The sequence below is a fragment of the Arvicola amphibius genome, chromosome 3 (assembly GCF_903992535.2).
Source record: "Arvicola amphibius chromosome 3, mArvAmp1.2, whole genome shotgun sequence".
Lineage (NCBI taxonomy): Eukaryota > Metazoa > Chordata > Mammalia > Rodentia > Cricetidae > Arvicola > Arvicola amphibius.
The window spans coordinates 185,912,147-185,935,996 of NC_052049.1; the positions used below are offsets into that span (position 1 = coordinate 185,912,147).

At 49.8% G+C, this 23,850-nt stretch overlaps 1 protein-coding gene across 2 annotated transcripts in view; it reads left to right on the top strand.

The window, feature by feature from the left end:
- Window positions 1–23,850, top strand: part of LOC119810211 (myosin VIIA and Rab interacting protein) — a 130,054-nt gene that overhangs the window by 72,437 nt on the left and 33,767 nt on the right. For both annotated transcript variants that reach the window (XM_038323581.1, XM_038323582.1), the window contains exons 3-9: window positions 4,829–4,965; window positions 7,293–7,373; window positions 9,239–9,336; window positions 9,483–9,563; window positions 11,806–11,952; window positions 13,787–13,940; window positions 17,948–18,567. In XM_038323581.1, coding sequence (XP_038179509.1) covers window positions 4,829–4,965; window positions 7,293–7,373; window positions 9,239–9,336; window positions 9,483–9,563; window positions 11,806–11,952; window positions 13,787–13,940; window positions 17,948–18,567 — 1,318 coding nt within the window. The remainder of the gene's footprint in view (window positions 1–4,828; window positions 4,966–7,292; window positions 7,374–9,238; window positions 9,337–9,482; window positions 9,564–11,805; window positions 11,953–13,786; window positions 13,941–17,947; window positions 18,568–23,850) is intronic.

A 23,850-nucleotide genomic window follows, 5' to 3' on the forward strand; every position in this document is an offset into this window, starting at 1 on the left:
AGCCAGGCAATAACACCCAGGTAAGTCATTGAAAAGAAAGGCTCTAGGCACATGCAAATCCATTCCAGTCTAGAAACAGATTTTTTATGGGTCATGCTGTGTCATAGACTTTATCCGAATAATGCAGGACTCCAGACTCCCACAAAGCTCCTTTCCTGCCACACACCAGCCCAAAGGTTTCTGGAAGTTTCTAAGACCAAGAGTCTTGCCAAAAGAGCTATAGCAATGACAAGAACATGGACTCTGCATTTTTTTCAGATTGTATTTTATTTTTTAATTATGCATATGTGTGGGGTTGGGGTGGGTGCCCATGAATACACGTGCTACTGAGGCCAGAAGAGGGCGCCAGATGCCCCGGAGCTGGAGTCACTGGTGGTTGTGAGCCAGCTAACATAGTTGTTGGGAATCCACCGCTGGTCTTCTGTACCAGCAGATGGCATGGAGCCGTTTCTTCAGCTCTTGCACCTTTCGTAGAAATTATTATGATTATTTAGACTTTGCTTCTTGTTCACTCTTTAAAAAATATTTGTTAGCATTTGTATGTGTACATGTGTGTATGTGTGCATGTGTGTATATGTGCATGTGTGTATACACACACATGTGTATGCAGGCACACCCATGCCACAGTGCATGTGTATGGGTGAGAGAACAATTTTCAGGAGTTGGCTCTCCTACCATGTGGGTTGCACAGATCAGTCTGAGACCCCCCCTTCTCTTTTTTATTAAGACTTTTAATTAAAATAATGATACATTTGTGTATAGAACATTGAGTACTAATTTAATATGCAATGCGTATTGGTCACACTGGGGTCTTTAGCATTGTTGTCTCCTTAAATATTTATTACTTCTTTGTATTGAGACTCATTAGCACCTCTCCTGTTTATTTTTAAAATATATAATAAATTGCTGTGACATGCAGCCACTTGACCGTCCCATTGGGTAGTTAGATCTTTCTACTCCTATGTAATTGGACCTGTTATACAAGCTCTGTTTGATGTGAGATCTTTCCGTTTATGTGATGCCTTTATTGGTTAATGAATAAAGCTTGTTTTGCCAATGGCTTAGCAGAGTAAAAACAGGCAGGAAATCAGAACAAAGATAGAGTGTAGGTAGAGTCAGAGAGATGCCATGTAGCTGCTGAAGGGGGCAGATGTCTAAGAAGCAAGAGGTAACAAACCACGAGACTTGTGGTAAAATATAAAATAATAGAAATTGGCTAATTTAAGATATAAGAGTTAGTTAATAAGAAGCCTGAACTAATAGGACAAACAGTGTTGTAATAATACAGTTTCTGTGTGAATATTCGGGTCTGGGCACCAGGAAAAGAAAGAGCAGCCTCCGACTACAATGTCTACTCCCCCAACCCTCGCAGCCTCTAGTCACCTCTGTTCTCTCTGCGTCTGAGGTCAATTTTTGTTTCCACGTGAGTGGGAACCTGCGGTTCCCTTTCTGTGTACAGCTTGTGTCAGTCAGTGTTACACCCTCTAGCTTGTCAACTTTAGGATTGAATAATGTTCAAGTTTGTGCAAATTCTTGATTTTCTTTATCTGTTCACCCATTAATTAAAGTCTCATTTGATTCCAAATCCTGACTGTAACGGATAATGCCGCAATCAGCATGGGAACACAGGCATCTTTTGATTTGCTGGTTGTTTTATTTTTTTAGTTTCTATGCACTCTGGGTCTTAAAGCCTTGTTGGGTGAACAGTTTATGGTTTATAGTCATTTCCTCCCCTCAGTGAGTCTTCTCGGTTTGTCAGGTGTCACCTTTGTGTGCCGAATTGTCTTGGTTTAATTCCATTGGCCTGTTTTTGCCCTTGTTGCACATGTGTTTGGGGATCTTATTTAAAAAGTTATTGCCTTCATCACAATGCCCTGAAATGGCTCCTCTGGTTTTCAGTGTATTCATTGTCTCGGGTTATTTCCTTGGGTGTTTGATCGTGGTTCATGGACTGAGAGGTAAAGGCTTCTTTCCAGCCTTGTGTGTAAGGATGTCCAACGCTGTCTCGTCTCTGCTGTGTGTTTCCAGTACCTTCGTTAGAGGTGATTGTATGCAGGGAACGGAGCGTGTAAGGATGCCCAACACCGTCCCTCTCTCCTGTATCTTCCCGGTGCCTTCAATAGAGGTGGTTGGTTGCAGGGAATGGTGGCTTCAATTCTGGGTTCTCTGTTCTATTCCATTGCCTTGAATTTTGGTTTTAGCCATCTCTTTGGGGTATGATTGCTTTGTAGTATCTATCTCACTGTATTATTATCTATCCCACTGTATTATGATACAGGGAGAGGCCCTGAGAAATGGCCTTTCCCCAAAGCTTATAATTGGCTGAAGTTCTGAGTATCATCTGCTTCTTACAGGGGACCACACCAGGAGTTCCAGGCAGTTCCTTCTTATCATGGGATGCATTTGTTGCTTTTAAAATTTAATCATAGTTTATGTGCATGTGGAGGTACATACCCCTGCCCTCATGCCATGGCACATATGTGAGGTCAGAGGACATGTATGAGTCTTTTCTCTCCCTCTAGCATATGGGTTCTGGAGATTGAAAAAACACCTTCCCATTCTATGGTTCTTACTGTGTCCAAAGTCTATAGTTGGCTTGCCAGCACATTGGGTCCGTCCATGTGCCTCATAATTGTTGACTGCATATTTACCTATGTCTCCTTTAAGCAAGGAAGACAGGACCCTCAGTAACTCTCGGTCACATGGGCAGTAAAGGACAAACGCAGCCCAGCGGCTGGTCACATTCTGAGGGAACAGCAGTGCTTCTTCATGGCTGTAAAGGGGTCCCCAGAAACGTTTCCTTTCTTTCCTGGGGGGCAAATACTTCACGGGCCTGCAGACTTCAGTCTCTATTCAGTTCCTCTTATTTCTGCCTTCTTAGTGACGAAGGAGACCTTGAGTTTGGACGTGGCTGGTAAGTGTGGCATTCTCCAGTTTACCAGAGAAGTAATGTCAGTGTGTCGCCACCCTCAGGGGTCGTTGGTGAAGCTGGCCAAGTGCAAAGACTTGAGTGTGGGGCTGTAGTGTTTTGATGTCACGTTCTTAGAACTATCGCACCCGCATCTGAGAGTTTGGTTTGAGTTGTTTTGTTTATCTCTATAACTGTATGTTAGCCAGTCTGGTTCGTTTTCGTTAGAGAAATGGGACGGAATGAGATGAGCTATCGCTCTGTCTCATGTTATCCAAGTTTCCAACAAGATAATCATTCCACTTTCTAAAACATCCAGTAACTTTTGCTAGGTCCCTGGGCACAGGCTGTGATGTCCTGAGAAGGTTGCTGTAACATAAATCGTAACCCAGCAAGACTGACAAGATAGTGGATGACCGGGGTTGTGCATTCACACCAAGCTTCCAGGTGACACCCGTGATAGTGGTCACCAGCTCCACCTGGGGTGCGGAGAGATCTGCAGGACTGGATTTGAACCAAGCCCTGCCTGGCTGGATCACACTTCTCTGCTAGACCTCTGGGTGGAGTAAGTGCTGCTGTCCCCAAGACCAACCCACAGAGCAGGGAAATCCTGGGGCTTCCTTCCACAAGGTGCCCTGTCTTGCTGCAGTAGGGACCCGGGGACACCTGGCTTCCTCCTTAGCATCTAGGACCTGAACAGAATTGTGCACGGGCAGCTCTCACCTCCTCACAAGGGGGCCTTTTAAATCCACTCAGCCAGTCTGGCGTTCCTAGGTGAGGCTCTAATGAGATTCTAATTACTTATCATTATTCTTCTGCTTGAATTAAAATTCTCGTCTGTCTGGGGATGAAAACACACAGTGTTTACCAGCTGAGTCATTCCGTGTAAACAGAAATTAGAAAAAGTGTTCACACAACCAGCTCCTGAAGGGCTTAACTGTTGCTGTGTGCCGCAAAGTGGCGGCTTTTATAACGGGAAAGAATGTGGTTATTTTAGGCTTTCTTCTGAGTCTTTGCTTTGTTGGGTTTCCTGTTGCTTTAGCTCTGGATTAAGCAAAAGGCCTAACGTGCAATAAGAACACCCCGGGGGCTTCTGCGGGCCAGGCTCTAACCCAAGGGTGTTGTCCACACACAGACGCTAGTGTTGGCTTGTTCCTTGGTTGAATTTGGATTTTTTTTTCCTTTTAATCTGGAAATCTTTATGTTCTCCAAAGACAATGTGTATTTTTACATTCATATTTTTAAAAGTAACAAAAGCGACTCCTCAACCAGAAGGGCTTCCTTACCAGACGTGAGGGAGTCTCCATCAGTGTCTGCATACCACAACTGCCTTGCTCACCAGAAAGCACCTTTCCCATGGTGCTTCCTGCTGATGGGGAAAGAGTCCTGAGCCTTCTGCTGGCTCACGGGTTCTATCTCTCCAAGCTGGGTGAGAAGCCTGATAATATGGTAGAGTACCAACTATAAAGCCCACTGTTAAACAGGCGTTTCTGCGAGTCAGCTTTTCTGCGTTACTAAAACCACACAGGACTTAGTAGCTTAAACTAACAAGCACCTGCTGCCTCCCTGCGTAGGCTCAGGTGGGTCTCTCTTCTCAGCCAGGGCCCCTGTGCATCTCTGGCCACCTGGTGGCTGATAGCCTCGCTCGCCTCTCTGAGGCTTGGCCCACCAAAGGTCTCCATCATAGAGAAGGCCAGCGTGGGCCCACACCCATGGTGAGAGGTAGCAGGATCCCCAACACATCCAGTGAGGGGCCTGCAGGTCATGGCTCCTCAGCCTCATTCTACTGTTCTCCACAGCCAGAGGCAGTGGCCAGACCGGGTCGGTTTCGTGAGGCACAAATGCCGCCTCTTTGTGTGGGGGGGATTGCCCCCTGAGCATTGTAGCCGTCTGCAGTACTAACGGTTGCTCGTCTAACAGGCTTCTGAGGACGCAGTCTCTGGAATGGTTCTACAGCAATGTGAAGAGCCGTTTCAAGCGTTTTGGCAGCGCCAAGGTCCTGAAGAACCTATACCGGAAACACCGTCTGGAGAGCGGCGCCTGCTTTGACATCTTAGGTACCCCACTGCTTGCTCCTCTGGGGTTGTTGGTAGCTGGGAATGAGGGGTGAGGGCTGGGCATGGGGGCCCTGTTCTTTGGGTACACACTCTTCATGGGGCAGAGAAACTTGTTTAAACGGCAGGTTCTGGAAAGAGGGCAAGTGGCATGGAGTGTCACGTTTTAACTAGGGTTTTGTTTTTAATGTCTTCATGTGTATGTGAACGCACATGTGTGTGGATGTGAGTGCACATGTGTGCACACACATGTGAAGGCCAGAGGCAGGCTTCTAGTCTCCTTCCTCAAGAGTTGTCTACCTTGCTTTTTGAGACAGGGAGGGTCTTTCCCAGGTCAGGAACATGTAGGCTAGACTGGCTGGCCAGGGAGCCCCAGAGGCCGACTTGTCTCTTCCCCACCACCGTCTCCCCCAATCCCTAGTGCTGGGATTAAAGGCACGGACATCCTGCTCAGCCTTTTAGGCTGGGAGTCGAGCTCAGGGCTTTAGCAAACACCTTCCCAGGTCATCTCCCCAGTGAATGGGCTCTGAACATTTCTGTAGGGGTTTTAATCATGGAGTTTTATAAGCCGTTTGTGTGTGTCCCTGCACCTGCACACACGTACGTGAGAGCCTAGAGGAAGACATGTGTTCCCTGCTCTAGCCCTCTCTTGTTCCCTTGCCACAAGGTCTCTCACTGACCTGGCACTAATCTGGTGGCCAGCAGGCCCCACCAGTTCCTCCCAGCTCCATTTCCCACTGCACTGGGGTCACAAGCACACAAGCCCACACCCAGCCTCTTACACGGATCCTGGGGATTTGAACTCAGGTCCTCATGCTTGTACGGCAGTGCTGTGACCACTGAGCCACCTTCCCAACCTGCTGACAAAACACCAGAAAGTCGTTTCCACATGGAGGTGATGGATGCCAGGTCTCTATCCTAAGAGTGTGCACACCCTCTCTTCATACTCTGGATTCAGAATCCGGCATCCTAGCAAAGTCACAAGAGTGTCGGTGTCCTCCTGGGGAGCCCAAAGGGCACACTTCACCTACGTTGTGTTTAGACGGTTAGGACGGTCAAGTTACTGGGATGAGAAATTGCACTCCTCGGTCCTCTGAAGACGGCCAGAGGAGGAAGCAGTTGTCAGCTACATAGCTCCGTCCTGGAGCTGTGTTTTTCTGCCAGACTAGCTCTGCTCAGCGCTGCTGACGCGGGTAAATGCTTTTTATCCAGGAGAATCAGGGAAAGGAAAAGAACCTTCATCTATCTCAACTGCAGCCTTTTGCCGTCATTATTTTACATTGCCGTGTTCTCCATGAAGTCTTTGGCTGTGTCTTATCTAAAACTGTGCCTGCCGCATAAATAACGGGGAGACAGGATGGAGGCATCACGCTTGGGAGTTGTCGATGCCTTTCGTGGTCCCAGTTAGACTCCTTCAAGCTTCGTGGGGAGGTGTGTTTAACCGAGAGAAGAAGCAGCCATATGAGGTCAAATGCAGTGGCTTACCTTGCTTTTTCTCAACTTGCGTTGCACGGGTGCTTCTGCAGCGGACAAGGGTGACAGACCATTAGTTCAGGGCAACTGTTCAACTGTTAGGAAACTGCCGTGGCCTCCACCTAGAGATGAGTGAGATGTCCCTTCATGCAACAGGGTACTGTCCATGTGCCTGTTTTTCTGGTACGGAGGGAGGTCAAGGGCCAAAGAGGTGACATGCTGAGGTGACACACAGGTACTGTGCAGGCCTACAGACCAGCCTCACGTCCCCAGCTGAGGTGACCCACGGGTACTGTGCAGACCTACAGAGGTACGCACAGGTACTGTGCAGACCTACAAGATCAGCCTCACGTCCCCAGCTGAGGTGACCCATGGGTACTGTGCAGATCTACAGAGGTACACACAGGTACGGTGCAGACCTACAAGATCAGCCTCATGTCCCCAACTGAGGTGACACACAGGTACTGTGCAGACCTCCAGACCAGCCTCACATTCCCCAGCTTCCCCCCTCAGCTCTGCCTCTCCCCAACACTAGCTCCAAAGAAGTCTTAGTCCAACAGAGGCTACTGTATCAGAATACACAAGATTGTGCAACTTAGGAACAGTAGAAGCCTCTTGCTGGAAGGTTAAGAGTCTGGCAAAGCTTCTCTGTCTCCTTCCCTCCATCCCTCCAGCAGTTGTGGGTTGAGCTGCACTGAAAACCATTGTGCGGAGAGAGACGTTGGGTCAGAGACCCGATCACGGTAGCATTTAGAGAGCCTGTCAAACTCATCACCATGGGCAATGCACCAGCTCTGCGGCTCAAACACATCCTTGCTCATCGGAGACCTTTCATAGCCGTGCTCTTCTCTCCCTAGGAGCAGGGTTGTTTGAACCGACCCTGGAGAATGAAGGGAGCATTTCAGGAAGCGATTCGACTTTCTACAGGCAGTCAGAAGGTGAGGTTGCTTTGCGGACAGCCACTGGGAAGTGGGAGGGCTGGAGAGGCTGTGGGGTCTACAGGCAGATGGAATGTTATGCCGCTTGACTAACAGGCGCTGGGACATGGGAGGGCTGGAGAGGCTGTGGGGTTGATGAGCTATGGTCATAACCATGTTGTGATTGACCAACGAGAGCTCTGGAATTGGAAAATAGTCAAGCAAGGAACCAATGCTTCCTGTGTGAAACTATTCCTGTAATTTACTAACGTCTGTAATTTAGACCAACACCCTCATCAAAGAATTATAGCATGGTGTCTAAAGTCTTTCAGGGGCTTGGTAACCATCCCATCACACACATGCGCAGTCGAATGCCTGGTCTGTCCACTATCTTAGAAAATACCTGAGTTCATGCACTCAGCCTGTGTAGCAGGGCATCACGGGAAACCAGCCTAGAACCTAGGGCAGCGGAGTCACTCGGTCATGCTGGCTGAGAGTGTGCGAGCCTGCTCTGTGTGCTCGGTCATTCTGGCTGAGAGTGTGCGAGCCTGCTCTGTGAATGGATGAGTAGATAGGCTCATACTTTGTCTTATTTCACAAATAACTTTCAGCAGCTCACAGGAGACAGGCATGTGCTAACAACACAGGACTGCATTATAAATGGCAACAGGAGAATAAAATTAGAGAGAGAGAGAGACACAGGCATCCGTCTCCTTCAGACACGTGGTGCTGTGGCTGATGAAGCTTGCCTGAGGCAGTCAGTGATGGACAGGTCTACCCCAGCTGCTCCGGAGACTGAGGCAGGAGGATTATGAGTTCAAGGCCAGTGTGGCCGATACAGCAAGACTCTGGAGAGGCAGGCGTGGGGAGAAGAGACTGTTCCAACAAATAATAGCATGTCACTGAATTCCTGCTAGGGCTCAGTTGGTGAAGTGCTTGCCGCACAGCATGAACTCCCTAGCTCAGTCTCCATCACCCATGTAAAAGACTGAGTGCGGCAGCGTGAACTTGCTATCTCAGTTCAGGAGGTGGAGGCAGGAGGATTGCTGGTTCTCACTTGCTAGCTGTTCCAGCTGAATCCCTGAGTGCAGGTTCAGCCAGAGGCCCTAGCTCAAAAAAATAGAGGACAGTTCTGGGAGCCGACCTCTGACTTCTTTATGCACACACACGTGTACACACACACACATACACACACACATGTGTACACGCACACACTGCTGTGCTATTTTTAAAGATCATGTTGTCCTGCCTTAATTTTACTCTGCAAAGGCTTTCTCAGTAGTACTGGATGGCAATAGTAACATGCTGTCTCCTTGTGTAACCTTGGGCAAATTACCCAGCCAGTGTGAGTGTCACGGGTCCGTCTGTTGAATTGCCACAGTGATTACAGACGTGCAGCTCTCTGACCACACGGCCCCTCACTGGATTACTGTCACGATTAGAGATGTGGAATCCCCAGCTGGACCCCAGCACGTGCCTCTGCTCAGTCATCAATACTGGTCTATGGCCCCAGGGTTTGCTTTAAGCCATGTTCGTGGCCCAGTGTCTTTGGGACATTTAACAATTTCTACCCATGTTATCACCATGGTGGAGTATACAAAACGGGAATGAGAATGTATGCTGTCTGAGAATGTGGGCAAAGAGACGTTACTTTCTGACGGCCTCCAGAACCATCTCGCTTACACAGAAGGCAGAGATGGGAGAGGGAGACACATGGCGTGGGGCGCGGGTGATGGTGGAGGCGGTGGTGAGGTGGAGGCGGTGGAGGACAGTGGGCTCATGTTCCATCCTGAGCAGCTCGAGTGTGTCCCAGAACCCCAGGATTGTAAGCGGAAAAGTAACCCATGTGGCATTTGTGACCCGTTCTGTGTTCTTCCCCATCCTAGGACACAGCATGATGGACACCTTGGCCGTCGCCCTACGAGTGGCAGAAGAAGCCATTGAGGAAGCTATTTCCAAAGCGGAATCCCACGGGGATAGCCTGGTAGGACCTCCTTCCTATGGTGGGGCCGGAACGGGGTAGCAAGTGGGAGCATACTGACTGTCATGAGGCCTGTGTGGCCTCCTCTGTACTGCTGCCAGGACCGCTGGGACAATGACCCCACTTTCTCCATTCTCTTTCCTCCACAGGACAAGCAGAACGAGGCCAGCTACTTGCGGGACCACAAAGAAGAGCTGACCGAGGAGCTGGCCACCACCATCCTGCAGAGGGTAGGGCAATCCAGATGGCCACAGGGTCCAGGTGCTGGAGAGCTGGAGGGCAAACTCGGGATGGACCCAGTGGCTGATACCATGACCAGAGTTAGAGCAGAAGGAAGCAAGCCACAGAGTCCACTCTGTCTGCTGCCCTCGCCTTCCTCACGTGGGCTTGGCCAGAGCATCAGTCCCTTGGCAGAACTCAGGGCAGAGGCCGGAGAAGGGCATACTTCCCATGGGCAGGAAGGCTATAGAGACGCCTGAGAAGGGCTGTCAGTAAAGCATCTTGATAAACTTCAGCTTTGCTCTCAGCCACAGAGACTCAAACCCCATTCACACAGCAAGGACACCTCCCTCCTGAGGGCATCCAGGGGTTAGAGGTGTCATCCAATCCTGGGTCAAGGACAGGGATAGCTCCACCTGCAGCTGGAAACCTGGGAGCTAAGCTAACAGATGGTCTCCCCTGGAACCCAATGTAGAGAGTTAGAAGGTAGGAGACAGTGCTGGCCAGCCCTGAGTGGGGGGCACGGAGGAGAGTCCAGGCTGCCACTGTCCTCAGCAATCCTGACAGCCAATAGACAAATGCAGCTGATCTCACCCTAGAAATGGGAGGAGTGCCTTGCTTGGGCCCACCTCTCTGCCTCAGCAGGCACCTTTATTCATGATTGCCCTTCTCCTTATGACTCGGTCATCTGAAAGTCCACTGAGGGCTGGGAGACCACTCACTTCAGTAAAATGCTCACCGCATACCCTGAGTGGCTTGTGCTTTTCATCCCAGGGGAATGTGGGTCCCTGAGGTTCACTGGGCAGCCAGCCTAGCCCATTAGGCAAAATCTGGGTTCAATATGAGACCCTGTTTGAAAATAAATAAATAAAGGACAGAGGCCGAGGAGAGCACCCAAGGTTGACTTCTGACCTTTGCACACGTGTGCACACACAAGCATGTAAGCAAATACCCACTGAAGAATTTCATCTTGTTGCTTTGGGTTGGTGACGTTCTCAGCTGCCGCATCTGTAGACATTAGGGGCCCAGAGGAATCTATACCCATGGGCCCACTAGATGCACATGGCTGTGCCAGCACAGCTGAGGGCAAAAAGGGACCTGGGTGTCTGCCTCTTCTTGAGCCTTCCAGATGCTTCTTCCAGTCACAACCTGCAGCCAAAGGCACCAGGGCTATGCAGCTTTAGCTGACACATGAGTCCCGTTGGACCTGCATTCTCTCCTATCAAATGTGAAGAAACGCAGTGTGCATCTCTCAGAATTCCTCTGTAGTCATGGAGTCTAGCATGGAGCGAGAGTCACTTACAGAGAACCTGGGAATGTCAGAAAAATACCACAATCAGCCATCGACAGCCACGGGCTCCTTTATATACAGGTCCAGTCAACCAAGGATCCAAAATACTTAGGGAAAGGAATTCCAGAAGGTTCCAAAAAGGACAGCTTGAACTTGCTGGACCAAGCAGTAGGCTGAGTCCACATGGACAAGAAAGCATGCTAGCTTAACCACTGTGATCTTCCGCCATCTCCTGAAGCCTCAGTCCTATCCTACTCCTGCCCTTTGAGCATCGCCTGCCTGGTGCCACACAGTTACACCCATGACAACTACATCTTTACTAACATGTAGGCTTTATTCTCATTATTGTTCCTCAAACAGTGAGCCCAGCAGCTATCTGAATAACACACCTAGCAGGCTGTACGTGATTTAAGATGTCCTGATGGATACGGGAGATTCATAGTTTCTCTAAGCAATCACTACACCGTGTTATGTCCACCTACGGCAATCATTCCCCCAAGCCCCAGTGCTCTTGGTTTTTGATATATGGTCTCTCACTGGGACCTGGAACCCACAGATTAGGTGAGGTCAGCTGACCAGCGAGCCTCAGACATCTTCCTGTCTCTGCCTCCCTGGTGCTGGAAAGATACCTATGAGCTACCCAGCAGCTTTTCACAAGGGTTCTGGGGAGCAAACTTGGATGTTAATGTTTGCACGGCGAGCACTTTCCCCAGTCCTGTCAGTGGTGTGAGGTGTCTGGTGTGAGGGAGGCTGATTCCCCTCCAGATGGAGAAGGGTGGCTGCCCTTGTCAACCACAGGAGCTGTAGGCTATCGAGGCTGTATGAGCCCTGTCAACACAAGGGGGATCTGAAGCAAGCTGTTGGACTAAGTTCCTGGGTGGCTGGGAAAGCATCCCGAAGATGACCCCCGTCATGACTTAGTCTCCTGAAGCCTCCTCAGTGACGTGTCCCCATTTCCCCAGATTATAAGAAAGCAGAAGGGCAAAGCAGAGCCACAAGCAGAGGAAGAGGAGCCGGAGTGGCCACGGCCCCAGAGTGGCGGTGTGAAGGCCGAGGATGAGGAGACCACGGCCCCTCCAGGACGCCAGCGAGCACGTGCCACCCTCTGGGTGAGTCGGCACAGCGCTGCCCCCCCCCCAACACTCTCTCTGCATGCCTGTGTGTGGATTAGAGCCGTTCTCCCACGGGAAAGGGTGAGGCACATTTTGCCACCTGCAGTTGAGAGTGCCACCCAGGTCCCAGCGGAGAGCAGGGAGTGTGGAGGGGAGTATGTGGGGTACAGGGGAGAGCAAGAAGCTGAGGGTAAGTGCAGGTTGCTGGGGATTTTTACGCGGAGACCAACTTAGGGAAGATAAAAATGTTCATGGGCTGCACGTGTGTGTGCACCTGAGTGCAGGTGTGCACGTGGAGGTCAGAGGTCAACCTCAGGTGTCCTTCCTCCAGCTCGGTCCACCTTGGTCTTTTGAGGTGGGGTCTGCCTCTGGTCTGGAATTCACCAGTTCAGCCAAGCCAGCTGTCAGCACCAGGGACCCTTCTGTCTCTACCTTCCCAGTGCTAAGATTATGTGTGCTGGTCTGTGTCCAGCTTTTAAATGTGGGTGCTGGGAATTGAACTCAGGTCTTCATACTTGCGAGGCAAACCATCTTCCCCAGCTCACAGAGGACCAACTTGCTCACACCAGTGCAGGACTGAGACCCTTACACTGAGGAAAATACAGCCTTTGAATAGTTAAAAAGCCCCCTGAGGTCCCAGGTGCAGGAGGAGATGACTTTGACCACTTCTTAGCTACTGCTTCCAGAGTAGAGAGGCCGTGCCTGACGGCTCAAATCTCTCCATCTTCTGTGTGTCACTAACGTGAACACTCATGAGCCTGGGGCCCAGAGACTCCCCGGGCCCTCCCAGCTCTCTCCAAGCCAGCTTCTCCAGTTGTACCCACAATAGCGTCTCCCACAGACCCTGTGTGGGTAAGAAGGGAAGAAAAGCAGAGACCTGGGCGGGAGTGAGTCAGCGTAAGGAGAAAGCCAACTGCTCAAGTCATCCCAGCACTTCCTGGTAGGCACGCAAGCGCTACCGTGCCACCTGCTGGAACAGGTTTTCATTGCAATGATTCTGAGGCTTCTTAACTTCCTGCGAAGGATTTGGCAAAATGAGATAACTCCATCATCAGAACTGTCCTGGATTCTGGTGACAAGATGCACCTCCTGCGTCCTGGGGATGAAGTGTGGCTGCATGCCCTGTGATGCATGTCTGCTTAACTCTCCTAGGAGTAGGACCTTGCTGCACAGGATGGATGTGTGCTGAAATAAAAGGTGTACACCACCTCAGTTGGCCATACCTGGTTTTCAGTGTGGGTTCTGGGGCTTTAACGTGGGTTTTCCTGCTTACAAAGCAAACACTTCTCTGGCTGAGCCATCTCCCCAGCCCTTGGACAGTTTCGAAGCTGTCACTTACCCTGAAATGCACAGTGAGCCCAGAGGAAAAGGGAGTTTCCAGATTGTTGGCCGAGGCCGTGGCAGAAATGACATTCAAGCACAGGGCTCCTGGGTTCCACCCAGATCCTGCCACGCCCTGCTTGTGTGTCTCCGAGAGAGCACTCCATGTCTCCTTTGCTCTCTCCTCTGCTGGGAGAGGCAAAAAAGAGCATTTGTCACTGGGATAGGAGGATGTGGGAGTGTCACAGCAACCAGCTGGGAGACCGTGTGTTCAAGGGTCCCAAGGTCCCTGTCTTCATGGATGCTTTCAGTGGTTATGTGAAGTCTCCTTTCCCTCCTCAGCCTACTGTGTTCAAAGCAAACATCAGTGCTGATCTGCGGCTCCTAAGCCTGGCTGAGGAAGACAGCCTCACTGTGCAGTGTCCTCTGCCTGCTGGGCCATAGTCACTGCTGAGCTAGAGGCCCTCGTCCTGGAGCTGTGCTGAAAGCTCACACATCTCTCTTTCCACAGCGGTCTCAGTCTGCATACGCCTTCACTACAGAAGACGCTCTGAAGACCTGTTCAGCGGAGGCTGCACCAAGGCAGGCCAGGGACCGTGGCCAGCGTCTGCTGGAGGAGTCAGCTTTGCCCAGCTGGAAGAGCATGGACAGGCTGGATGGAACAAGTAATGGTTGTTTGTTGTTGTTGTTCTTGTTGTTCTTGTTGCTTGTGTTTGTTTTGATGAGATAAGACCTCGTAGTGCCCAGGCTGGCCCCCACCTTCCTATGCAGTCAAAGATGACCTTGAACACTTGATCCTCCGGCTTCCCCATCATTGCTGAGATTACAGGTATACAGGTGTGTACCACCATTCCCTGGCTCCAAGTGGGTTTCACAAGTGCCGTTTGCAGACTTGCCAGCTATCATGTGGCCTTTCATGTGTGTGTGTGCACGTACAGCACGTGCACACGTGTATGTGTGTCGTGTGTGTTCATGTGCACTGTGTGTGTGTGCGTGTGTGTGTCCATGAAAGGGTCCCTTGAGAGACAGTTATCTTGCCTATCCTAAGGGGTGGCACTATGGTCTGCTTGTGTCTATGCTCTTCTTGCTTGCTTCTAGAATGTTCTGCCTCTTCCTTAGGGGCTAGAACTCACATTGACATCTGTAACGCATGCCCTTCATAAAGCTGTTGGGTCTTACCTAGACTCAGTTCTTTCCTAAGCTCTCACACAATGGTCATGGCCATGTAAATAGAAGCCAGGGACCATGGAGCCCCACACTTGGGGGTCTTGTTCCCTCCAGCACAGGTCTGTTCCTCACCAGGTGAATACATGCATGCAGCAGAAGGCAGACCCATATGTTGTCCTGTGGACCAACTGTTAGTGGTGTTCTCGACCTGACTTGTAGCTCGGACTCAGATCCCTTCCCTGAATAGCAAAAATGCTACCCTAGAAGTAAACTTTCAAAGCCTGGCTGTCATTTTCCCTCAATTACTAACCAACAGCCTATGAGCAAAACTGACTCAGTGCAAAGACTCAGAAAAGCCTAGTATCTGTTAATCTGAAGATTTCCCAGGAGAGATCCCTTCCCTGTGAATCCTCTAGTGCCTGGTGTGTAGCTGATAGGTGGAGTAGCTGATGGGTGGAACAGCTGTGGGTGGAGTAGCTGATGGGTGGAGCAGCTGATGCATGGAGACTGTGCAGCTGCAACAGTCAGATGACAGCCCAGAGCTTTATCTGTGTGGTTTTATGGTTTTGGTTTTTAAATGCTTTTCATTCCTAGACACACCATTTAGATACCCAGCATGCTCGTGTCCTCTGCTTGTCTCCCTCTTTCCTCTCTCTCCCCTACCTTTTCCTTTCTCCTGTCCCTTCTTTCTCCTTTCTTTCCTCATTCTGTCCCCCTTCTCTTCTTCTCCTCTCTGTCCCGGGAGCCATCAACAGGCTGGCACTAATCCCGTCATATATTGCGTATCGGAGGACAAGCACCACATTTCTGCCTGCCCGGACCTGGGCAGTGGGACGTTGTGGGGGAAGGCTCCTCCTCTGCTGTCCTGTCTTGGGCTAGGGGAAGCGTCACAGTTCATGCCAAGGCCCTACCTGGAATGCAAACTTGGCTTAGCTTTCCCGCCCTCTGGTGCACACTCTTCCTGGCTCCTACTGGACTTTGCATCTTCTGAGTGACTTTGACTTCTACCAGAGGCTGAGTCTAATGTGGGCACCTAGGGGCTTATGATTCATCTGGGACTTGAGCTCAGAAAATGCACAAGGACAGATGGACAAGAGATGAGAAAGTAAAGGCAAGCAGTGGATGTCTTATGGTCCAGGTGCTTATCACAGGGGTAGTTGGAGCTGTGGAGCTACCCGTGTGGACCAGGCAAGGGAAGTAGACGCTTAGCCCACCAGCCCCCCAGTTATGAGTGGAGGCACGCTCCCAGCAAGGGGCAATTCCCAAGCCTTCCAGCCCCAGTCTGGGGCACACAGCATGGGTCTTGAACCTAGGTTATGATTCAGCTGAAGAATTTGAAGTGCTGGCAGCCAGAAGTTCAGAAGAGTGCTCTGATGGTGCCGGCTGCAACGGTGGGTGTAGATCACAGGATCTGCGATGGGAAAGTCAGCCGCGCCCCTTTCCTGGCTCTGGGGAGCTTTGTGTAGTATCTGAGTACCCTGGCTTCTCCCGACCACTCAGCCTGCGTTCACAGCCCTGGCAGAGACCCCTTTGCGTCACAGAGGGGCACATGCAACACTGAATAATGACAACGACACACACATCTGCTTTCTGTGTGCATGACTGTGGAGTAGCTGCATGTGGTCCACGACCCCGGCTTAAAATCCACTTAATAATCCAACTCAATAGATAGATGAGAGAAGCCGAGAGTGCTTGGTGCATCCAGCACCATGTTCCGTGGGCTTCATATTCCATGTCATGATGTCCCACAGATGGCAATGGTGAGTCCCTCTAACCCATATTCCATGTCATCCCATGTCATGATGTCCCACAGACGGCAATGGTGGATCCCTCTAACCCCACTGGCAGGCCAGGAAACTGGCTGATGCACTCTCTGAGGCGTAATTTTCTGGTAGAAAATTACATCCAGGGTTCAGCCTGAACCCTTAGTTCTTTTGAAATTCTCTTTTCTAACATTATTTATTTATTATTCTTGTTTTGTACGTATATGTGCCCATGTATGGAGTGCCCATATATGGAGTGCTGCCCATGTATAGAATGCCCATGTAGACCAGGAGAGGGCATCAGATCCCCTGGAACTGGAATGGCAGGCTATTGTGAGCCACAATGTACTAGGAATTGAAACTGGGTTCTCCGGAAGAGCAGTCAGTGCTCAGCTCCTAGCCCCAGGTTTTTGATTGGATTTGCCCGTCACTTCAGCAGCCCTGTTCACACACATTCCACGGACATCAGTCTTCCCTCAGTGTTGACCGAGGTTTCTGTCCTGCCCAGTTCCCCAGTCATTAAGTCCCAAAGAAATCACACAGAGGTCTACATTAGTTATAAACTGAGTGGCCATTAGCTCAGGCTTCTTATTAACTCTTATAACTTATATTAGCCCATAATTCTTGTCTGTGTTAGCCATGTGGCTTGGTACCTTTTTCGGCGAGGCAGTCACATCTTGCTTGTTCTGTGTCTGGCTTTCTCTCTGTCTGGGTTTCTGCAGTGGAGTGGAGAGAGGATGCAAGGGGAGAGCTGCTTCTGCTGCTGTGCTTTCATTCCTGCCTCTGAGACAAGAAATACCAGTCCCACTCAGCCTCAAGGCCTCTCCAAAACCCTGGTTAAATAAATCCTAGGCTTCATGCCCGTCTAACGAGACTGCCTATGACATCTGTGAAAGTCCTTGAGGCAGAATGAGAGGTAAAATTATCTCTTATCAGTGAGGGGAAACTGGGGATCTAAGGGAGAAACCCATGGCCAGTGTTGGAGAACAAGAACTTAGGCAGCTGTTGCAGCTCTCTCCATCCCTTCTGTCAGCCTCAGACCAGGGCAGGGCGGCACTCAAGAGGCCTGAAAAGGGACCGTGACCCCAAGTCTCACTCCATCTGTGAGGCCCCCGAGGGTCCCTGAGAACTCTTTTTGTTTTAATAGTAGTTTCACTCTTTAAGATTTTTATATATGTATACAGTGTATTTTGATTATATACACCCCAGGACCTCCTCCCAGCTATCCCCAGGACCCCTTGACCTGTTTTCCTCCAATTTCATGTCATATTATCGTCCTGAGTTCAACTGGTCCTGGGGCATCGGCAACCTACTGGGGTCCACATCTCCAAAGACAGGCAACTCTGCCTCCCTCTGCAGCCATCAGCTGCTGATAACTCCTCCCCCGTGAGCCCCTCCCCCACCCATACTGGACCTAGGGCTGGCTCCATACTGTGCAGGTTTCATGCAGGTCACCACGGCTGTGAGTTGGTGTGTGCCACAGCTCTCCCCCACCCCCATCCTCCATCTCAAAGTCTTTTTCTCCTCGTCCATGTTGTTCCCTGAGCCTGGGATGGGAGAAGTCAAAATCAATGATATCAACCCATCTATGGCTGAGCACTCAACTTCCTGTGAGGTGGGTGCACCCTCCTGCTCTCTGAGAACTCACAGGGAGCCAGCCGGTCATGGGAGATGACATGCTGCCCAGATTGCTTGGTCAGTGGTAATGGACCCCTCTGGTTTCTCTCCTTTTTCCCGCGCAGATCTGGCCCCAGTTTTGCAGAGCCCGGATGGGAACTGGACGGCCTTGAAGGATGATGGTACGCGGCCTCCGAGCCGCCTGCTGGCCAGACCCAAGAGTGGTACCTTTCAGGCCCTGGAGGTGGCGTCCAGCGTGACATCGGCCTATGATGAGCTAGGTTCCGACAGTGAGGAAGACTTTGACTACCGTGAGACCTTGAGTAAGCTGTGCCCGCTGTCCCAGGGCAGAGCCAAGCAATCGCAGCCTCAGCCTACACCGTGTTCAGGCCAAGGTCCCTCAGCCACCTCTCCCTCAAACCCTGAGGCCATGGGCTCCGATTCAGAGACTTCCTCCACCAGCTCATCTCGGGAAGCTGGACGCCGGGCCAGGCTGACTTGGCTGCAGAGGAAGGCCCCCAAGAACCCCACGGCAGAGAAGATGCGCCTCCAGGGAGAGCTGGATGTGAATTTCAACCCCCAGGCAGTCTGCGGAGAGACTTCTGACAGTAGTGATTCAGAAGAGACCCTCCACACTGCAGACCGCAGGGCCAGGAGGTGGAGAAGGGCCCGAGTGGGCCCAGAGGAGACAAACAGGGGGCTGTCTTTGCCTGGTTCCCACCCACAGGGTCTGCTCACACATCAGGTAAGGAAATTTCACCTGCCAGCACGCACACACTTGGAAGTAGGATGGCTGTTCTTCGTATGTGGTGGCCTAGAGAGCCTGGTTTGGGATCTACTGTCTAAGATTCTATTGACTCTGCTACCGAGCAGTCAAGGGCCCAGCCAGGTCTCATCAGCGCTCAGTGGCTCTGTGTCTTTGTCTTAGACCTTTCTAGTCACTATGAACAAGCACTGGAAGAACACATCCTGAAAGAGTTTTCGTTTGGGCTCACAGTTCTAGAGGCTTCTGCCATGGGTGCTGTGCCTCCTGGGCTTGAGCAGACCATGTTGACGGCAATGGCAGATGGTAGAGGGGCTTCTTCTGTTCATAGTAGACGGGAATAAGAGAAAGTGAGCTCAAGGGAGGGTCAGGGCGGGGCTGGGGAGATGGCTCAGTTGGTAAAGGGCCTGCTGTGTGAGCTTGAGGACCCGAGTTCAGCCTCCACCCACGTAAAAAGCCAAGCATGGTGGCACACTGGTCATCCCAGTGCCAGGGAGACAGACAGGAGAATCCTGGCAGTCACCAACTGGCCCACGTAGCCTATGTGGTGAGCGCCTGTCAGTGAGGAACCCTATCTCAAAAACAAGGTGGATGGCTCCTGAGGAATGATGTCTGAGGTTAATCTCTGGCTGCTACATGTTCATACACACATGCACTTCACACACATGAACACGCACACAAACACACAAACTAGTTAATTATTACATTTCAAAAATTAAAGAAAAAAGCAAGGCAAGATATATACCCAAGGAGCATTCCTAATCATTGTATTCAAAATGGGGCACCAGGTGCTTCCTATTTACCACAAAGTGGCTGCAAGCTCATGCCCAAGCTTCTGCCTGTGTAAGGCACCTGTCTTTGTTGGGGTTTCCATTGCTGTGATGAAACACCATGACCAGAAGCAACTTGGGGAGGGACAGTCTCAGCTTGCAACTCTGAGGTCACACGGGGGAATTCAGGACAGGAACTCAACTGGAGCAAGCAGGAGGTTATGGCGGGATGCTGCTTACTGCCTTGGTCCTCGTGGCCCGCTCACACTGCATTCTTACACGACCCGGGACCACTGGCCCAGGAGCGGTGCAGTGAGCTGGGCCCACACTCATCAGACATCAGTAAAAAAACGTGCCATAGCCTTGCCCACAGGCCAATCTAGGGAGGCATTTTCTCAACCAAAATTCCCTCTTCCCAGCTGACTCTAGCCTGTGTCAAACTGACAAGATAAAAGCAAGCAGGACAGCACCAGGCAGGGAGAAGGCAGAGGCCAAGAAGAAGGTGAGAAGGGGCAAGCACACTTCACATCCATCCTCCCCTAGGAGGGACCTTGAGAAAATAGCAGTACCCTCTCATCCCCACTAGGTGGAGCTGCTGCTGCGCTGCCAGGGGTCCAAACCTTTGGTTTCTTTTCATAAGGCAGTTGTCAATCCACCCACACACCAGGAATGAAATAAAAGAAAAATTACATATTTAAACTGTTACTTTAGACATATATAAATAGATAAAAGACAAATCAAATGAAAGTACTATAATATACAAATATTAAAGCCTACTTACGGCATTTCCTGCCAGGCATGGTGGCACGTGCCTATAATCCTGCAGATCGAAGTTTCTATCCCAAAGAAACACACAGAGGCCTATATTAGTTATAAAATGTTTGGCCAGTTAGCTTAATCTTATTATTAACTAGCTCTTACATCTTAAATCAACCCATAATTTTTGTCTGGGTTAGCCGTGTGGCTTGGCACCTTTTATCAGTGAGGCATTCTCATCTTGCTTCCTCTGTGTCTGGGTGGCGACTGCAGACTGAGCCTTTCCTCTTCCCAGAATTCTCCTGGTCTGGTCGCCCCGCCTATACTTCCTGCCTGGCTACTGGCCAATCAGCATTTTATTAACCAATACAAGTGACAAATCTTTACAGTGTATAAGAGCATTATCCCACAGCGTAAGCCCAGTGCTCCAAAGGCTATGGCAGGAGGATCATATATTAGGGACTAGCCTGCACTACATATTGAGTACCAGTCTAGCCTGGGGTAGATGGTGAGATGTCTCCACCCCTGTCTCAGAAAACAGACAGAGTGAAGAGATGGCTCTTAAAGAGGACCTGAATTCGGTTCCCAGCACCCACATCAGGCTGCTCACAGGTGCCTGTAGCTCCGGTTCCAGAGAATCTGACGTCCTCTTTCTGAGCACTAAGGGCACCAGCAACAGTGAGCGTACAGACGAATAGTTACACAAAAACATTAAATTAGAATTAAGTAAAATAAAAATAAAATCTAACTCAATGTTATATCCCCAAAATGACCATAGGTGTATTTTGTGTGGGGTCATTTTTTTAGGGTGTCTATACCCGTGATAAAACACCGTGAGCATGGAGAGGAAAGGGTTAATTTACCTAATGATTCCACATCATCAAAGGAAGTCAGGGTAGGAATTCCTCCAGGTAGGAACTGATGCAGAGACCGTGGAGGGTGTTGCTTCCCACGGCTTGCTCAGTCTGCTTTCATATAGAACTCAGGACTACCAGAGATGGCACCACATACAATGGGCTGGGACCTCCAACTTCAATCACTCATTAAGAAAACGCTTTACAGCCCAATCTTACGGAGGCATTTTCTTAAACGAGGTTCCCTCCTCTCAGATGACCTCCGCCTGTGTCAAGGTGACATACGACTTTCCAGTATAGCCATCTTTGTGTGTTCATGTGCGTACAAGACTTTAAAACTGTAGCCCAGCAAGTCTGTCTGTGTTTGGTGTCATGTTGCCCATCTTCTTCCTCGAGTTTAATTCCTAACCATGAGTGGCACCAAGGGGGTTGGCACACAACAATCTGGGCATTCTAAGTGCCAAAGATTTCAGAGAGCTAGTGCTTCCAGGGCAGGGGATCAACTCACCCGGAGTGGGGACAATAAGGAATACATTGTAGAAAATTAAAAACCAGGAGTTGGGAGATGGCTTAGTTGGTAAAGCGCTTCCTTTGCAAGCACAAGGACCAAATTTCATCCCCAGAACACATGTAAAACCCAGGCATGGTGGTGCAGGCTTGTGATCCCTGCGCTAGGGGTCAGAGACTTCGTAGCCCCAAGCCCCAGGCCAGTGGGAGACCCTGTTACACACACACACACACACACACACACACACAGCAGTGAACACATTAAAAGTCAGTCTAGTCTTTTGGAAAGATTTTCTTAATTGTTTTTTAAATTAGGTGTGTGTGTGTGTGTGTCTGTGTGTCTGTGTGTGTGTATGAATTGTGACTGCAGTGTGTGTGTGTGTGTCTGTGTGTGTGTGTATGAATTGTGACTGCAGTGTGTGTGTGTGTGTGTGTGAATTGTGACTGCAGTGTGTGTGTGTCTGTGTGTGTGTATGAATTGTGACTGCAGTGTGTGTGTGTGTGTATGAATTGTGACTGCAGTGTGTGTGTGTGTGTGTGTATGAATTGTGACTGCAGTGTGTGTGTGTGTGTCTGTGTGTGTGTGTATGAATTGTGACTGCAGTGTGTGTGTGTGTGTGTGTATGAATTGTGACTGCAGTGTGTGTGTGTGTGTGTATGAATTGTGACTGCAGTGTGTGTGTGTGTGTGTGAATTGTGACTGCAGTGTGTGTGTGTGTGTGTGTGTGAATTGTGACTGCAGTGTGTGTGTGTGTGTGTGTGTGAATTGTGACTGCAGTGTGTGTGTGTGTGTGTGTGTATGAATTGTGACTGCAGTGTGTGTGTGTGTGTATGAATTGTGACTGCAGTGTGTGTGTGTGTGTGTGTGTGAATTGTGACTGCAGTGTGTGTGTGTGTGTGTGAATTGTGACTGCAGTGTGTGTGTGTGTGTGTGTGTGAATTGTGACTGCAGTGTGTGTGTGTGTGTGTGTGTGTGTGTGTGTGTGTGTGTGTGTGAATTGTGACTGCAGTGGCCGGACATGGGTGTTGGGAACCAGATTCTTGTCCTCTTCAAGAGCAGTCAGTGCTCTGGAAGGCTGACCCTCCTCTCAGGCCTCAGATTCTGTCTCCGCCCTGTCAGCCCCTCCTGCCTTACAATTCTAAGCAACAGTGCTCAGTGCGTTGGAGTGGCTCCCGTGGCTTCCAAAACTCCACTCAGGATGCCACTGTTCATCCTTCCCCAAAGCGATGGACATTTAAAGATTTGGTCCATGTTTCCAGGCTTCAGACAGTCGCATGGAATGTCGCCGTGTGAATTTAAAGACTTGTCAAATGAAGCTGCCAGACCTCACAGCTCTCTGCATAGCCATGACGGTGTGTGGGTGTGTTTTGCACATGTCATCAACAATGTCATTGTTCGTCTGTTCAATTCTGCCAATTCTGTGTGAGAAAAAAAAATCTTTTTAGGTAGCATTTGCATAGTTTCCACCGAAATTGCTTCTTCCCTGATTTTAAAACTGTTCCCATTTCTCCTTATGTGAAAAATGCATTTATATATTTTATCTATCATCTTCCTCAACTGTTTATCTTTTATTGTGGTTTATTTTTATTTTTTTTTATTTTTTGGTTTTTTGAGACAGGGTTTTCCCTGTAGTTTCTAGAGCCTGTCCTGGAACTAGCTCTTGTAGACCAGGCTGGCCTCGAACTCAGAGATCCGCCTGCCTCTGCCTCCCGAGTGCTGGGATTAAAGGCGTGCGCCACCACCGCCCAGCTAATTGTGGTGTTTTGAGAGAGGGTCACCATGTAGCCTTGACTGGTCTGGAACTCACAGGTTGGCTTCGAACTCACAGAGATCCAGAGCCTGTACTTCCCAAATGCTGAGATTAAAGGTGTGTGCCACCACACCTGGCTTAAATACATTTTACCTATAATTTTTTTTCTCAGTAACAATGTTGGGGTTGGGTATTTGGCAGGGTGGTAGCCTGGCTTACTTAAGGCACTGGGTTTTATTCCCAGCACCACACATAGGAGGCACAGTGACGGGCGCCTGCAATCCAGCACCTGATAATCAAGGGTGTAAGGTCATCTCCACTACTTAGTGAGTTGAGTTCAAGGCCAGCCTGGGCTACGTGAGACCCTGCCAGTCGTCTCCTTTATTGTTTTATTATTTAATGCCATAAATTCTCAAGCTTATACATCTTTCTTTTCCCACTTTTTTCATGATGCTTTACAGGTTTATATTGAGTCACATAGACTTTGCTTTTCTGAGTGTGAAGTAAGAGCTGGGCTTTTTCAAATCATTCATTCGTTTCCACAACGTTAAGTCATCCACCATGTATCTGCTGGCACGAGATGCCTTCTTCAATATGCATGAAGTTTATTTTATTACCATGAGTCTG